The sequence below is a fragment of the Notothenia rossii genome (assembly GCF_949606895.1).
Source record: "Notothenia rossii genome assembly, chromosome: 7".
NCBI lineage: Eukaryota > Metazoa > Chordata > Actinopteri > Perciformes > Nototheniidae > Notothenia > Notothenia rossii.
In genome coordinates this window covers 84,933,466-84,950,594 of record NC_136905.1, presented here as the reverse complement: position 1 = coordinate 84,950,594, position 17,129 = coordinate 84,933,466, and the positions used below count along the sequence as shown (strand labels likewise).

At 43.7% G+C, this 17,129-nt stretch overlaps 1 protein-coding gene across 1 annotated transcript; it reads left to right on the top strand.

The window, feature by feature from the left end:
• Positions 1-726: 726 nt before the first annotated feature.
• On the top strand, positions 727-3,277 carry LOC307046513 (sterile alpha motif domain-containing protein 5-like; the record flags this gene model as incomplete). The annotated part of the gene is made up of 3 exons (XM_079692881.1): positions 727-1,066; positions 2,122-2,661; positions 3,251-3,277. Exons 2-3 carry the CDS (start codon positions 2,236-2,238, stop codon positions 3,275-3,277), a joined length of 453 nt encoding a protein of 150 aa, XP_079549007.1. The 5' UTR covers positions 727-1,066; positions 2,122-2,235.
• Between the last annotated feature and the right edge of the window lie 13,852 nt (positions 3,278-17,129).

Here is a 17,129-nt window from a genome sequence, read left to right as displayed (position 1 = left end):
CTGTATCTGTGCGCTCATGGAGCCTCCTGCATCCCCCCCCCCCCCCCCCCCTTCCTCTTGACCCTCTTCTATATCAGGTGTGAAATCCTCATCTCTCTCATCATCTGAGAGTCAACATCTGAATCTCCCTGAACTATCTGGTTCAGAAAATGTCTGCTTCAGTTCCGTCTCCTGCAACAATATAGAGTCATAAAGTGAAGACGGTCCTGACGTCCACTAGAATGGACATTTATAAAAGAGCTATTATTAGAAAACTTGAATTATTGAATTGCTTTCAGAACTAATTATATACTTCCTCACATGTTAATAAACAAGAACATAATGATTTTCATGGTAAAAATTACAATTATTAAACATTATTTGACTTCTCCTGCTTCTATAACATGTTGTTTTTGGTATGCCAGCCATTTTGGATGAAAAGAAAGAGGAACTTCCCAGCATGCAATTTTAACCAATGACATGTCACTGGAAAGACCAGGATGTCCTCTGTACATCAGTGATTGATAGAGTAGCTCAAAAGAGTCAAAGGAGATGGATGTTAACAAAATGTCCACTACAGGGGACATTTTCAATGGGCTGGGTCCCAGGAGGATACATCTCATTTTATTTGTATTCTTACATTTCCCAGAACCCCCAGCAGGTGTCGCTGTGCTCCGGAGCTCCCGTGATGCAGCGGGGCTCCTCAGCGAGAGCAGCCGGAGAAGAGCTCATTCTGCCGGGGAAGCGGAGCGAGAGGACCGGGGAGAGGAGCTCCAGAAGAGCCGAGGATACTGCTCTACCACCGGGTTCATCACATGTTTTACGCTTTAGTTTCACTCTCATGGTGTTCATATGTTACATTTTGGCTCTGGATTTATTTAATTTGAGCTCTGGATGGATGTTTTTTTTACCGACATGCCGGAGCGTTTTTACCCGGGATGAGAGGGACAAAGACGGGGAAGCAGACTGAGGAGAGGCGGCTTCTCACCGGGTGTTTCTGAGAGGAGAACTGCACAGACATGTGGAGAAGTGGATTTAAATCTTCTCTCAGAAACTGACCGGATACACCTGGAGACGAGGAGAGAGAGTAAGTTCAAATATGTGTTAGATAATTAGTGTCAATTAACGATTTACACTTTCAATCGGTCACTCAGAGACTATTGGGCCAACTAAATGTTAATCATTTAAACTTAAAATGTGAGCTAATTACCCATCGGTCAAAATCTGGATTTATATGCAGAGGTGGGAGAAGTACTCAGATCTTTGTCTTGAGTAAAAGTAGAAGTACTCAGATCTTGTACTTGAGTAAAAGTAGAAGTACTCAGATCTTGTACTTGAGTAAAAGTAGAAGTACTCAGATCTTGTTCTTGGGTAAAAGTAGAAGTACTCAGATCTTTGTCTTGAGTAAAAGTAGAAGTACTCAGATCTTGTTCTTGAGTAAAAGTAGAAGTACTCAGATCTTGCACTTGAGTAAAAGTAGAATTACTCAGATCTTGCACTTGAGTAAAAGTAGAAGTACTCAGACCTTGCACTTGAGTAAAAGTAGAAAGTATTCTGTGCGTTGGTGTTGGGATCAGGGGGTCAGCATGTCGTTGTGTCCCTGAGACATTTCACCCCACTCCTGTGGGGATTGCCCACAGCAGTGGCGTAACAAGGTTGTGGCATGGGCCCCCGGCCGGCTCTGGGCCCCGGTGCGTTGCACCCGCTGCACCGTCGGTAGTTACGCCACCCACTGGCCCACAGTATTGAGTATGTTAGTCGCTTTGGATAAGAGCGTCCAACAAGTGACAAGTATTCAGATTCACATTAAAGCTCTTTAGTCTTCATAAATACTTTCTAAATATGATACTAGTTTTGAACTTTAATCTCAAATTAATCACTGGTTTCACTCGGTTTTCGACTTTTCGATTAATTTATTTTTTCCCAGATTTTGAATTGTTTCTCAGTTTTCGACAGTTTGTCTCGGATTCAGATTTTTTTTTTCTAATTTTTTTCTAAGATTTTAGAATGTTTTCACAGATTTATAACTTTTTCTGAACTTTCACAGACCCAACATGACTTTCTCTTATCGACCCAACATGTTGTTAGTGTCTCACGTCCTGCACCAATGAAGCGTCTCTAACATACGCTTCCTCTCCACAGTGTAATCCGGACGCTCTGACAGATTTGGTGGATTCATCTTTGCCGTCCTGCAGCTGTGTGAACGTCTTAAAAGATTTAAGGTCTTTCTTTACTTTATAAACCTTATTTCTAAAGATGAGCCAGGGTCCCGGCCTGGTCCTGGAGTGGCTCTCTAAGCTGCACCTGGCTCAGTACCTGGAGGCCTTCGTGGACAACGGCTACGATGACCTGGAGGTCTGCAAACAGATCGGGGATCCAGATCTGGACGCCATCGGAGTTCAGATCCAGTTTCACAGACACAGACTTCTCACCGCCGTCCACCGGCTTCAGGACGGGAAGAACAGGAAGTCAGCGGGTTATTATTTCACTTTAGAGCCTCTGGACGGAGACAGGAAGTTCAAATCAGGACTTCACGAGTCTTCATGTCCCGGGAAACACAACCTGAAACTGTCCCACTGCAACGACTTTGTGACGTACCCCAAACTGAAGCTGAAGGTCCTGCTGAGAGACAGACTCTCTAAAGACGGGATCAACCTGGGAGAAGCTCCGTACAGCCACGAGGTAGGACGGGCTGTTCATGCTGTTTTATTTCTATGTCAGACGTTTCCATTTTGGATTCTTTATTTCTAGTCTTTTCATTTCTCCAAAGTGCAACGCCTTGTCTTTGGATGCTGCTGCCACGCAGACATTTCAGATTGGGATCAATTCAGTATTTTGTACCTCATCTCACCTCACCTCACCTCCTCTCTCCTCACCTCACCTCATCTCACCTCACCTCACCTCCTCTCACCTCACCTCACCTCACCTCCTCTCACCTCCTCTCACCTCACCTCACCTCCTCTCACCTCCTTTGACCTCACCTCCTCTCTCCTCCCCTCACCTCACCTCACCTCCTCTCATCTCATCTCACCTCACCTCCTCTCTCCTCCCCTCACCTCACCTCACCTCCTCTCACCTCCCCTCCTCTCACCTCACCTCACCTCCTCTCACCTCCTCTCACCTCACCTCTCTTCTCCTCTCTTCTCCTCTCCTCTCCTCCTCTCCTCTCCTCTCCTCTCCTCTCCTCTCCTCTCCTCTCCTCACCTCCCCTCACCTCACCTCTCTTCTCCTCTCCTCTCCTCTCCTCTCCTCACCTCACCTCATGCTTCAGGTAGAGTGTGACTGTGCCTTCCTATGAGCTCTCTGGCATACTGCACCGTGTCTCTCCTGGGTCCACTGGTTAATGAAAGCTGAAATGAGTTCCATACATTTAACACGGCTCACCAACACAAGAGAGAAAGTATTTATTTTATAAGGAATCTTAAAAAAATGAATTTTGAATCTTAAAAAACTCTAGAAAAAGATTCCATACATCGTGACATTTTGGGTTTGTATTACGGATCGAGCAGCAAAGGGTTAAATATTATTATAATATATGAGATGCTTCTAGAACCGCAGGTAGAGTTTCAAGTTTAAAGAGTCTCTCTCATCACGAGCTCAGCAGCTACAGTGGAGATGTGTGAATGACAAACTGAAGTCCTCCTCCAGCAGAGCAACATGAATATATATAGAACAAATGAAACAGATCAAATAGAGAATGTTCTGAGATGTGCACGTTAACACACATAGAATAGAAATAGAGCAAGAAGAGTCTGACTTCCTGTGTGTTTCCTGATACCGTGTCTCTACTGCAAACAGAGGGCCTGATCATAGAGCTTTGCGTGGGGCCTCATGTTGGCCCGGCACGGCCCTGCTTAGCTCGCCTCAGCAAAACAAGAGCATTTCTTTTAGAAGAAAACATTTGAATCTTAAAAGACTCTAGAAAATGCCATAAATCTCTTCATGTGAATCAAGTGATGTTTAGGTTTTCTGGTACGGATCTCTGCTCTGTCGTGAAAGTGGGCGTGGCTTATGCACTTTTTTTTTACATCCAATCACAAACACATTTTTGCACAAAACTAGATGCAAACTGTTGAGCCTCTTTAAGAACCCAATACTGCATTTCAAAGACATCAAATACAAACTTGAATAATAACAATCCTTACAAGCATACAAAATACAGGAGAACAGGAAACCTGTCAATCCTCCTGATCAGCTCAAACTAATGATCTGTGGGTCGGTGAGAGCGTTTAACAGTTGGCTGAGAAATAATGAAATAATGAAATTATGAAATGATCCCGTCTGTTGCCCCGGCCTTCAGCCAGAAATGAACATTTGCTCTGACACGTTACATAACTTTAATTTGGGGCGTTTCGTTGCTATTTTAAATGTGAAATGGAGCCGGATGTAATCTTCCCTTCAGCCAGAATAAATGAATAAAGAGCATAAAATGTTCCATAGACATTGAGTCCTTTGTGGAGCTCTGCGTTTGGTAATGCTTGAGTTTCTGCAGAGGACATTTTCATCTGCTTTATTTGATAATGGAGCCGTGCTGACATTTAGCTTGAAATAATATTTCTTCCTGAGAGCGTCTTGGTTTGAAATGTGTCTTTCTTCACTTTCTAAACGTATTATTATTCGTTAGGGCTTTATCGAAGTCCTTTCTGAAGCTCTAAATGTCTGATGTCATGTTTTATGACGCCGTCACCTCAACAAAAGGAATAATCCTCAGACAAAGTCCTCCAAGTTAATAAAGTGACCCGTGGGATTTAGAGGCATCGTCTCTTGTAGAGAACAGACAGGTTTTCAGGTGCAGAAAAAGGTCCTTTTTAGGTTAAGCTCCATCAAATCTGGACCCAGGAGAAGCAGACGTCTGTATTTTTGGGCACACTTTGACCTATTTAGATTTAAAATTTAGTTGTTGATGATTTAAGAAGCATTTTAAACGAGCATCAAATACAAAAATAAATAAATCAGAATTCTGGGAAATAGTACAAATTCGGAAAAACGTCAAATCCTAAGACAAAGTAAAAAATGCTACGCTAACGAAGAGTCTCCTCTCCTGAGGGTTCCTGTTTCTCTTTGTTCTCCACACTCATTCAGAGGAAGTAGGCCAACTCTCTTTTTGGCTCATTACATTCGGCCCAGCTGACCCTGTTGGACATTTATTCCATTTGAACGTGAGGATCAGATTCAAAAGAGTAAAGGGCAGTGGCGAGCCGTCAGGTTCCTTTAGGCCTCTCTGAGGGCCGAAGATATTCTGCAAAAATAATATTAAAACATTTTTTTTCAAATGTTTCTTTTAAAATATGTTTTTAGTTATATTCTTCATTAGTTCTACCAAAATAACTTGGTATACTTGTATTTAAAATAACATTTCCAAAAAATAAATCCTTCGAATCCGCCTGTTCAGTTTCTGTTTGAATGTGAAGGGTTAAATGAAAGAAGCTCGTCTCTGCGAGGTGAAGGCAGGAGCTGCTGGACGTCCTGCTGTGAATTCACAGAGGGCCAGCTGTAGCAACTGAACGAGAGAGTAAAGACAGAACAATTGACCAATCATATCTTCCCTCTAAATGGGTGGGTTTTATTATCGCAGACTTTATGACAAGTTCTGCCCGCTGTGAAGCTTTTCTTGTTTCCATAGCAACAACAACTTCCTGTCAACAGCGTTAACTCGCCTTCAAAATAAAAGTAACCCAACTTACACTTAAGACATACAACTGCAACGAAAGTACCAAACACTAGTGCTGTAGCAAAGCGGAGGCACCCCCTTGTCTCTCGTGGAGGGAACAATGATAAGTAAGTACTAACTTTGGCTAAATGAATTCCACGTTTGTGTAGTGTGTTGTGCAGCTTGAGTTCTGTGCACTTCGGTAGTGCTAAGTATCTTATAGCTCTCCGTGCGGTTTGTTCGTGCTTGGTTGGTTAGCAGAGGTGGGGCCAAGTCATTGTTTTGCAAGTCCGAGTCAAGTCTCAAGTCAGGATGGGCAAGTTCAAGTTCAAGTCCACTTTAACTATATTTTGATGCTAATACTTTTGTACTTTTACTTGTAACATTTTGAATGCAGGACTTTTTATTGTAACTGAGTATTCCTACACTCTGGTACTTCTACTCAATCTGAACTTCTCCCACCTCTGACAATAAATCCTAAGTGCCAAAAAAAAAACCTGTTCTGAAGGTTATTTTCATTTTACAAATCCCGCACTCAGCTTTGCTTTCTCCAATATCATTGAAATGCAGCCAGACGCTGCTTATTTTTTCGGTTTTGGCTGATTTCTTGACTTTTTCTGACGCGCTTGCATTTAAATCTGGCTCCCGTCGCTCTGTGCAGCTGGCCTGTACCACTACACCTGCTGTGCCCGCCACCCTTCTTTCACATAATGGTATGATCCAAGTGTGTCCTCGCATATGATTGGCCGCATGGTGGCCCAGCTAAATAAAGTCCCGCCCCTGCCTGCAAGGATTCTCAGCGAGAGTAGGAGCGGCTGGAGATTCTGCTCTCCCCGACGGGAGTCTGCTCTTCTAGCGGCGTCTCGCTATCTGCGTGTTGGAGACCCCTGAATTAAATTATCAAGTCACCTCAAGTCAGAAGGCTCAAGTCCAAGTCAAGTGACAGTCCCAAGTCATTGGTGTTCAAGTCCAAGTAGAGTCGCAAGTGTTTTGTGATTTTGTCAAGTCGAGTCTCAAGTCATCAAATTGTCCAAGTCATGTGACTCGAGTCCACACCTCTGTTGGTTAGTAGTTAATGTTAGCTACCTAGCTAGCGGCGCCAGCTGTGTGTTAGTTAACGTTTGTCAGCATTTAATGTTGGATGGAATGGTAGCTAGTTTACGTCTGCAGAACACCGCTATCTAGCCGCTACTAACCCGGAACAAACAAACTGCACAGAGAGCTAACTCATGCTGGGGTCGTTTACGAGTCAAACATAACATTAGACTAACGTTAGTCAGCTTATAGTATCAATGTATGTCAACTAAGGAGCCAAGCAATGTCCAGCCCAGGGCTGCACGTAAGCTGGGGAGCAGTTGTCATGAATGTCTGTCCTGTGTACGGCACAGTGTTTGGTTTTTTGCACTACATTTGTTATCTTTTGTAATTTTGTGCAGAAGAGATTTTTTGTTGGACTGTAAGAGTAAACAGGCTGGCCTTTTTATTTTGTATAATTTTATTCTATATTTCTTATTTTGTTGTTCAATAAATAAAAAACGATATTATTAAGAATTTTTTGGTATTTATTTGAGATACATTATGTTTTTTATTAATCGAACGACAGAAAAATAATCGTTAGATTAGTCGACTAATCAATAAAATAATCGCCCGATTAATCGTTTTCAAAATAATCCTTTGCCCCCAGCACTAACAAAAACAATGCAACATCCTTTTCAATTTCAAAGAACACAAATAGGGTTATTTACAGGTGTTGTTCTGTGAGGTAGAGGGTCGCTGTCATTGATGCGTTTTGCACCCCGTGTGTTTTGATATTCCGCTGAAGTATACGCTGTGACGTGAGGGTTTAGGGGGGGCCTAGGTATAAAAGTCACGGCTCGCCTCTGGTAAAGGGACACAGGTTGACTCACTTTGAGGCAGTTTCAGCTTCATCAGGTTCATTAGCTGCAGGTTTGTAGGTCAGTGCATTTTATTAGAATAAATAATTAAAGCACTGCTGGCAATTTTATTTCATTTTTTATTTTATTTGCATTTTAAGAAAAATATTTAGAAAGCAAACATAAGAAAATAAACACATCTAGTACATAGATTCACTAAATAACAGTTGACAAATCCAAAAGGAAATAATAGTAATAATAATATTACAAATAAAAGAATGCATACATTATTAACACTCAGATATACATTAATTATCTTTGTTGGGGAAATATTTCCCAAGGCCCACAACTGGGACCCAGTTTATCAGTTCATGCTGTCCTCACTGAGCACAGGACCTGTACCTGGGCTGCTGTGCTCTCAGTGCTGACTCCATCAGAGCTCCAGCTCTCCTCGTGTCTCTGAGTCCTGACTCCATCAGAGCTCCAGCTCTCCTCGTGTCTCTCTGAGTCCTGACTCCATCAGAGCTCCAGCTCTCCTCGTGTCTCTCTGAGTCCTGACTCCATCAGAGCTCCAGCTCTCCTCGTGTCTCTCTGAGTCCTGACTCCATCAGAGCTCCAGCTCTCCTCGTGTCTCTCTGAGTCCTGACTCCATCAGAGCTCCAGCTCTCCTCGTGTCTCTGAGTCCTGACTCCATCAGAGCTCCAGCTCTCCTCGTGTCTCTCTGAGTCCTGACTCCATCAGAGCTCCAGCTCTCCTCGTGTCTCTCTGAGTCCTGACTCCATCAGAGCTCCAGCTCTCCTCGTGTCTCTCTGAGTCCTGACTCCATCAGAGCTCCAGCTCTCCTCGTGTCTCTCTGACTCCTGACTCCATCAGAGCTCCAGCTCTCCTCGTGTCTCTCTGAGTCCTGACTCCATCAGAGCTCCAGCTCTCCTCGTGTCTCTGAGTCCTGACTCCATCAGAGCTCCAGCTCTCCTCGTGTCTCTCTGAGTCCTGACTCCATCAGAGCTCCAGCTCTCCTCGTGTCTCTGAGTCCTGACTCCATCAGAGCTCCAGCTCTCCTCGTGTCTCTGAGTCCTGACTCCATCAGAGCTCCAGCTCTCCTCGTGTCTCTGAGTCCTGACTCCATCAGAGCTCCAGCTCTCCTCGTGTCTCTGAGTCCTGACTCCATCAGAGCTCCAGCTCTCCTCGTGTCTCTCTGAGTCCTGACTCCATCAGAGCTCCAGCTCTCCTCGTGTCTCTTTGAGTCCTGACTCCATCAGAGCTCCAGCTCTCCTCGTGTCTCTCTGAGTCCTGACTCCATCAGAGCTCCAGCTCTCCTCGTGTCTCTGAGTCCTGACTCCATCAGAGCTCCAGCTCTCCTCGTGTCTCTCTGAGTCCTGACTCCATCAGAGCTCCAGCTCTCCTCGTGTCTCTGAGTCCTGATTACATCAGAGCTCCAGCTCACCTCGTGTCTCTCTGAGTCCTGACTCCATCAGAGCTCCAGCTCTCCTCGTGTCTCTCTGAGTCCTGACTCCATCAGAGCTCCAGCTCTCCTCGTGTCTCTGAGTCCTGACTCCATCAGAGCTCCAGCTCTCCTCGTGTCTCTCTGAGTCCTGACTCCATCAGAGCTCCAGCTCTCCTCGTGTCTCTCTGAGTCCTGACTCCATCAGAGCTCCAGCTCTCCTCGTGTCTCTCTGAGTCCTGACTCCATCAGAGCTCCAGCTCTCCTCGTGTCTCTGAGTCCTGACTCCATCAGAGCTCCAGCTCTCCTCGTGTCTCTGAGTCCTGACTCCATCAGAGCTCCAGCTCTCCTCGTGTCTCTCTGAGTCCTGACTCCATCAAAGCTCCAGCTCTCCTCGTGTCTCTCTGAGTCCTGACTCCATCAGAGCTCCAGCTCTCCTCGTGTCTCTGAGTCCTGACTCCATCAGAGCTCCAGCTCTCCTCGTGTCTCTCTGAGTCCTGACTCCATCAGAGCTCCAGCTCTCCTCGTGTCTCTGAGTCCTGACTCCATCAAAGCTCCAGCTCTCCTCGTGTGTCTCTGAGTCCTGACTCCATCAGAGCTCCAGCTCTCCTCGTGTCTCTCTGAGTCCTGACTCCATCAGAGCTCCAGCTCTCCTCGTGTCTCTGAGTCCTGACTCCATCAAAGCTCCAGCTCTCCTCGTGTGTCTCTGAGTCCTGACTCCATCAGAGCTCCAGCTCTCCTCGTGTCTCTCTGAGTCCTGACTCCATCAGAGCTCCAGCTCTCCTCGTCTCTCTGAGTCCTGACTCCATCAGAGCTCCAGCTCTCCTCGTGTCTCTCTGAGTCCTGACTCCATCAAAGCTCCAGGTCTCCTCATGTCTCTCTGAGTCCTGACTCCATCAGAGCTCCAGCTCTCCTCGTCTCTCTGAGTCCTGACTCCATCAGAGCTCCAGCTCTCCTCGTGTCTCTGAGTCCTGACTCCATCAGAGCTCCAGCTCTCCTCGTGTCTCTGAGTCCTGACTCCATCAGAGCTCCAGCTCTCCTCGTGTCTCTCTGAGTCCTGACTCCATCAGAGCTCCAGCTCTCCTCGTGTCTCTCTGAGTCCTGACTCCATCAGAGCTCCAGCTCTCCTCGTGTCTCTGAGTCCTGACTCCATCAGAGCTCCAGCTCTCCTCGTGTCTCTCTGAGTCCTGACTCCATCAGAGCTCCAGCTCTCCTCGTGTCTCTCTGAGTCCTGACTCCATCAGAGCTCCAGCTCTCCTCGTGTCTCTGAGTCCTGACTCCATCAGAGCTCCAGCTCTCCTCGTGTCTCTCTGAGTCCTGACTCCATCAGAGCTCCAGCTCTCCTCGTGTCTCTCTGAGTCCTGACTCCATCAGAGCTCCAGCTCTCCTCGTGTCTCTCTGAGTCCTGACTCCATCAGAGCTCCAGCTCTCCTCGTGTCTCTGAGTCCTGACTCCATCAGAGCTCCAGCTCTCCTCGTGTCTCTCTGAGTCCTGACTCCATCAGAGCTCCAGCTCTCCTCGTGTCTCTGAGTCCTGACTCCATCAGAGCTTCAGCTCTCCTCGTGTCTCTGAGTCCTGACTCCATCAGAGCTCCAGCTCTCCTCGTGTCTCTGAGTCCTGACTCCATCAGAACAAAACAAAAAATTCTGAGAAAAAAGTAAAAATTCTGAGAAAAAAAGCAAAAAGTCAGAAAAAAGTCAAAATTCTGAGAAAAAACTAAGAATTCTGAGAAACTCAGAACGATTCTTAGTTTTTCTCAGAACTTAAACCCACTTGTTGCGCCTCTCTTCCATTTCCATCCCAGAGATGAAACACATTGTTTTTATGGAGCCGTTGCTTCTCCGTTATGTGTTGGATGTTTGCGACACAACATTTCTCCCCCTTGTTACACCAAAGCGCTCCCAGGGCTGTAAGAAAAAATCGACCGCTTGTCTTTGTCAGGGAGTCCTTTCTTATTTCTCTTATAAATGCCCCCCCCCAGAAGGCCTCATCCTGAACCCCCCCTCCTCAGAATGGGAAACACATTGTGGTTCGTCAGAGGTTTTTTCTCTGTAAACAGAAAACAGCGGGCGCCTCGAACAGAAGCGTCTGAAAAGAGCTGAGTGAAAAACAGCAGCTGTGTCTTTGTGAAACACTGAGAGGGGGATGGCTTTCAACGTAACACCAGCACACAGTTTTATAAAGGGGACTGGTGGGGAGGAGGAACTCCCAGAGGATCAGAAGAGGTTTTAACGGTTTAAAACATCAGATTCCTCAAAGTGTGTGAATAAAACCGATCCACAAACACCTGATTAAACGTTTTAAATGTAAGATATTTAACTATTTTTTTAGTTTATTTGTAAGTTAATTAATGTTTTCACATATTTTCTTTTTATTTGTAGATTTCATTTACGGATTTGTGAGCATTTTTTGTGAGTTTACAAATCTTGTTTTACTTCCAGCTGACACATCCCCACAGATGACTGTATTCACACACATAATGTTGAGACTGAATTAGGATAAAAGTCCAAACTCTGAGAAAAAAGAGTTTTTAAGAATTCTTAAAAAAAATACATAATCTCAAAATACAAAATAATTCTAAGAAAAAAATTCTGAATTATGTGGGTGGGTGTGTTGGTGTTTAGTCCCCTGGATGCCGGTTGGGAGGATGTGATGTGAAGAGGGGGAGTTTGCTCTGATACATGAAACACTGGACTCTGATATGGAGCACAGCAAAGAGCTCTGTGAGCCTCTCAGCGGCTCACTGAGTCGCTGCTCTGCAGATCATTTCATCATCAACTTGTTCAATTCATCAGTTCATGCTTTGTAGATCAAACAGGTTCAATCTTAAAAACTGGAAAAAGGCCACTTGTTGTATTGAGCTGCTTTGAGAAGCACGTAAAGATGCATTCACTGAATATCAGCTTTTCCCACATGTGTTAGCAGGTGAGCTCTCCGGAGCTAGCATCAGCATGTTGCTTTGAGGGGGTAGCCAGCAAACTGTGGGACGCTCTGAGAATATAAGAATGTAAAAACACACTTTCATGGATTGATGGTTTGTAAAAAGTGATAAAAGATAGATGAGCGTCTCAAAGTCCACAGATATTCACTTTAAATCAGAAAAAAGCAGAATTTAAAGATATTTAGCAGGAAAACAAAGTTTGACTTGATATAAGACGGCTCTTTATATTGAAGCAGCCTCTTTCTCAGTTTCTTCAGGAATAGTTTTGTGATGCAGCTTTGGTCCTGCTCTCTGAATATACATCAGAAGAGAAGCCTCCTCTCTCTCTTTGTGTGAAACACAGCAGGAGGTCCATAAAGAGAGGGGGACTTCACCCAGTCGGAGGGTGTTTCTCAAACTCGAGGACGCTTGCTTGGTAGCACATGTTTTCCGAGTCACTTCCTTCAGAAGCGAGGCAAGGATACTTCCTCGGAAAAGGAAGAGTGGAACAGGCTAGCAAGTGTGCTTCATATGAGAGGCCCGCCTTACATCTTCCGCCACAGATTTGGTGAAATTGGTCCGTGCGCAAAGCATTGTGGGGATTTTAAAACCGCGGAGTCCACACATGTGCAGCCTCCAAATGTCTCCGAATGAAGTACGCCGGGCTCGGTAGAATTCCAAGTATGCTGGAGATTGGAACAGTCCTTCTGCGGCACTCGATGATGTAGCATGCTTGAAATAGTGGCTCTGGAGCATCCTTCCTCGACATTGAGAAACACCCTGAGTCTTAAACCCTTCAGGACACATTGAGGCCCTGACGCACCAAGCGGACCCCAAAGAACGGGCGGGGCGGCGAATAATCGATTAATATTCGCCAGGGCTGTCCGATTTTCAAATTGGATCATGGTCAGTTTCTGGCATCCCTAGTTTTAAATAAGTATATACATTGTCCAAAGAGGTTGTATTCTACAGTCTGTCTGAATGTAATCATTGCGTAGGTGTGTAGTGTGATTCTGTGTACTTTACTTATGGCATCCCGTTGGATGTGACGTCATCTGAACAGGACATCGCACGCTCACTGCTCGATAGCGCGCGAAGGTCCGTTTACGCCGGTTGCTAAGCAACATCGTTATGGGGAAATGCAAGTCTGCGTCCAAATGGTTGGAAGATAAGGAGGAAGGACAATCAATACTATATATAGTCAATGTGAGGTAAAGTGTGTTGCCAAGGTAACCGGTTAAAACTCAAAGTGGAGATGAGGTCTTAAGATGTATGGAAAGGGTCTCAAAGGTTTTCCATCTGACGTCAGGACTCCTGCTTATACCCTGTCTTTGTATTTTGTCTTAAGTCCTTTATCTAACATGTTACATCGTTTTACTTGAATTGAAATGTGTGGAACCAACAATTTAATTATCATGAGGTCTGAAAGCAGTCTCTCCTCCGCAGCAGAAACAATAGTCTGTTAAACGTCTTCAAACCTTTTAATGATCTGTTTAATGCACGCAGGTGCATATTGACATATTCTGCAATGTCATGTCTTCCTAAAACACGGACGTTGGTTGGTTACTTCCTTTTCAAACTGGCTAAAACTGATATTTATTTCTCCAAAATAATGTTTATGAAATTACTTTTTACACGTTTTCTTGCTTTTTGAGTCGTCTCAGTTTAAACTTTAGAGAAACACTAACTTCTAAAAGGTGTTAAAGGCTCATTTTCTCCCCGGCAGATCCTCTAAGTCCACTGGGATAAGGGAAGCAGGAATAAATGCATTAAATGTCCCGTGTCCATCTCTACTGATCATAGTTCCATTGTTGAGGTCTGCTAGAATAGATTCACATTGTTCAATGTTCCAAACTCACATTGGTTTCTCAAACAGCATCTCTGTATAGCATGTGTACTGTATTCACTCTCTGTCCTACACGGCTTGTTGGAGCTCCTGATAGTATACAGATGTGTCTGAGTCTCTCTGTTAGTATACAGATGTGTTTGAGTCTCTCTGTTCGTATACAGATGTGTCTGAGTCTCTCTGATAGTATACAGATGTGTCTGAGTCTCTCTGATATACAGATGTGTTTGAGTCTCTCTGTTAGTATACAGATGTGTCTGAGTCTCTCTGATATACAGATGTGTTTGAGTCTCTCTGTTAGTATACAGATGTGTTTGAGTCTCTCTGTTAGTATACAGATGTGTTTGAGTCTCTCTGTTAGTATACAGATGTGTTTGAGTCTCTCTGTTAGTATACATATGTGTTTGAGTCTCTCTGTTATACAGATGTGTTTGAGTCTCTCTGATAGTATACAGATGTGTCTGAGTCTCTCTGTTAGTATACAGATGTGTTTGAGTCTCTCTGTTCGTATACAGATGTGTCTGAGTCTCTCTGTTAGTATACAGATGTGTTTGAGTCTCTCTGTTAGTATACAGATGTGTTTGAGTCTCTCTGATAGTATACAGCTGTGTCTGAGTCTCTCTGTTATACAGATGTGTTTGAGTCTCTCTGATAGTATACAGATGTGTCTGAGTCTCTCTGATATACAGATGTGTTTGAGTCTCTCTGTTAGTATACAGATGTGTCTGAGTCTCTCTGATATACAGATGTGTTTGAGTCTCTCTGTTAGTATACATATGTGTTTGAGTCTCTCTGTTAGTATACAGATGTGTTTGAGTCTCTCTGATAGTATACAGATGTGTTTGAGTCTCTCTGATATACAGATGTGTCTGAGTCTCTCTGTTAGTATACAGATGTGTCTGAGTCTCTCTGATAGTATACAGATGTGTTTGAGTCTCTCTGATATACAGATGTGTCTGAGTCTCTCTGTTAGTATACAGATGTGTTTGAGTCTCTCTGTTAGTATACAGATGTGTTTGAGTCTCTCTGTTAGTATACAGATGTGTTTGAGTCTCTCTGATAGTATACAGATGTGTTTGAGTCTCTCTGATAGTATACAGATGTGTTTGAGTCTCTCTGATAGTATACAGATGTGTCTGAGTCTCTCTGTTAGTATACAGATGTGGTTGAGTCTCTCTGTTATACAGATGTGTTTGAGTCTCTCTGTTAGTACACAGATGTGTCTGAGTCTCTCTGTTAGTATACAGATGTGGTTGAGTCTCTCTGTTAGTACACAGATGTGTTTGAGTCTCTCTGTTATACAGATGTGTTTGAGTCTCTCTGTTAGTATACAGATGTGTTTGAGTCTCTCTGATAGTATACAGATGTGGTTGAGTCTCTCTGTTAGTATACAGATGTGTTTGAGTCTCTCTGTTAGTACACAGATGTGTTTGAGTCTCTCTGATAGTATACAGATGTGGTTGAGTCTCTCTGTTAGTATACAGATGTGTCTGAGTCTCTCTGTTAGTATACAGATGTGTTTGAGTCTCTCTGTTAGTACACAGATGTGTTTGAGTCTCTCTGTTAGTATACAGATGTGTTTGAGTCTCTCTGATAGTATACAGATGTGTCTGAGTCTCTCTGTTAGTATACAGATGTGTCTGAGTCTCTCTGTTAGTATACAGATGTGGTTGAGTCTCTCTGTTAGTATACAGATGTGTTTGAGTCTCTCTGTTAGTATACAGATGTGTTTGAGTCTCTCTGTTAGTATACAGATGTGTCTGAGTCTCTCTGTTAGTATACAGATGTGTCTGAGTCTCTCTGTTAGTATACAGATGTGTCTGAGTCTCTCTGTTAGTATACAGATTTGTTTGAGTCTCTCTGTTAGTATACAGATGTGTTTGAGTCTCTCTGTTAGTATACAGATGTGTTTGAGTCTCTCTGTTAGTATACAGATGTGTCTGAGTCTCTCTGTTAGTATACAGATGTGTTTGAGTCTCTCTGTTAGTACACAGATGTGTTTGAGTCTCTCTGTTAGTATACAGATGTGTTTGAGTCTCTCTGTTAGTATACAGATGTGTCTGAGTCTCTCTGTTATACAGATGTGTTTGAGTCTCTCTGTTAGTATACAGATGTGTCTGAGTCTCTCTGTTATACAGATGTGTTTGAGTCTCTCTGTTAGTATGTGTCTGAGTCTCTCTGTTATACAGATGTGGTTGAGTCTCTCTGATAGTATACAGATGTGTTTGAGTATCTCTGTTATACAGATGTGTTTGAGTCTCTCTGTTATACAGATGTGTTTGAGTCTCTCTGTTAGTATACAGATGTGTCTGAGTCTCTCTGTTATACAGATGTGTTTGAGTCTCTCTGTTACACAGATGTGTTTGAGTCTCTCTGTTATACAGATGTGTTTGAGTCTCTCTGTTAGTACACAGATGTGTTTGAGTCTCTCTGTTATACAGATGTGTTTGAGTCTCTCTGTTAGTATACAGATGTGTCTGAGTCTCTCTGTTAGTATACAGATGTGTCTGAGTCTCTCTGTTATACAGATGTGTTTGAGTCTCTCTGTTAGTATACAGATGTGTCTGAGTCTCTCTGTTAGTATACAGATGTGTCTGAGTCTCTCTGTTATACAGATGTGTTTGAGTCTCTCTGTTAGTATACAGATGTGTCTGAGTCTCTCTGTTATACAGATGTGTTTGAGTCTCTCTGTTAGTATACAGATGTGTCTGAGTCTCTCTGTTATACAGATGTGTCTGAGTCTCTCTGTTATACAGATGTGTTTGAGTCTCTCTGTTAGTATACAGATGTGTCTGAGTCTCTCTGATATACAGATGTGGTTGAGTCTCTCTGTTATACAGATGTGTTTGAGTCTCTCTGTTAGTATACAGATGTGTCTGAGTCTCTCTGATATACAGATGTGTCTGAGTCTCTCTGTTATACAGATGTGTTTGAGTCTCTCTGTTAGTATACAGATGTGTCTGAGTCTCTCTGTTATACAGATGTGTTTGAGTCTCTCTGTTATACAGATGTGTTTGAGTCTCTCTGTTATACAGATGTGTTTGAGTCTCTCTGTTATACAGATGTGTTTGAGTCTCTCTGTTATACAGATGTGTTTGAGTCTCTCTGTTAGTATACAGATGTGTTTGAGTCTCTCTGTTATACAGATGTGGTTGAGTCTCTCTGTTATACAGATGTGGTTGAGTCTCTCTGATAGTACACAGATGTGTTTGAGTCTCTCTGATAGTATACAGATGTGGTTGAGTCTCTCTGATAGTATACAGATGTGTTTGAGTCTCTCTGATATACAGATGTGGTTGAGTCTCTCTGTTATACAGATGTGGTTGAGTCTCTCTGTTAGTATACAGATGTGTTTGAGTCTCTCTGTTATACAGATGTGGTTGAGTCTCTCTGTTATACAGATGTGGTTGAGTCTCTCT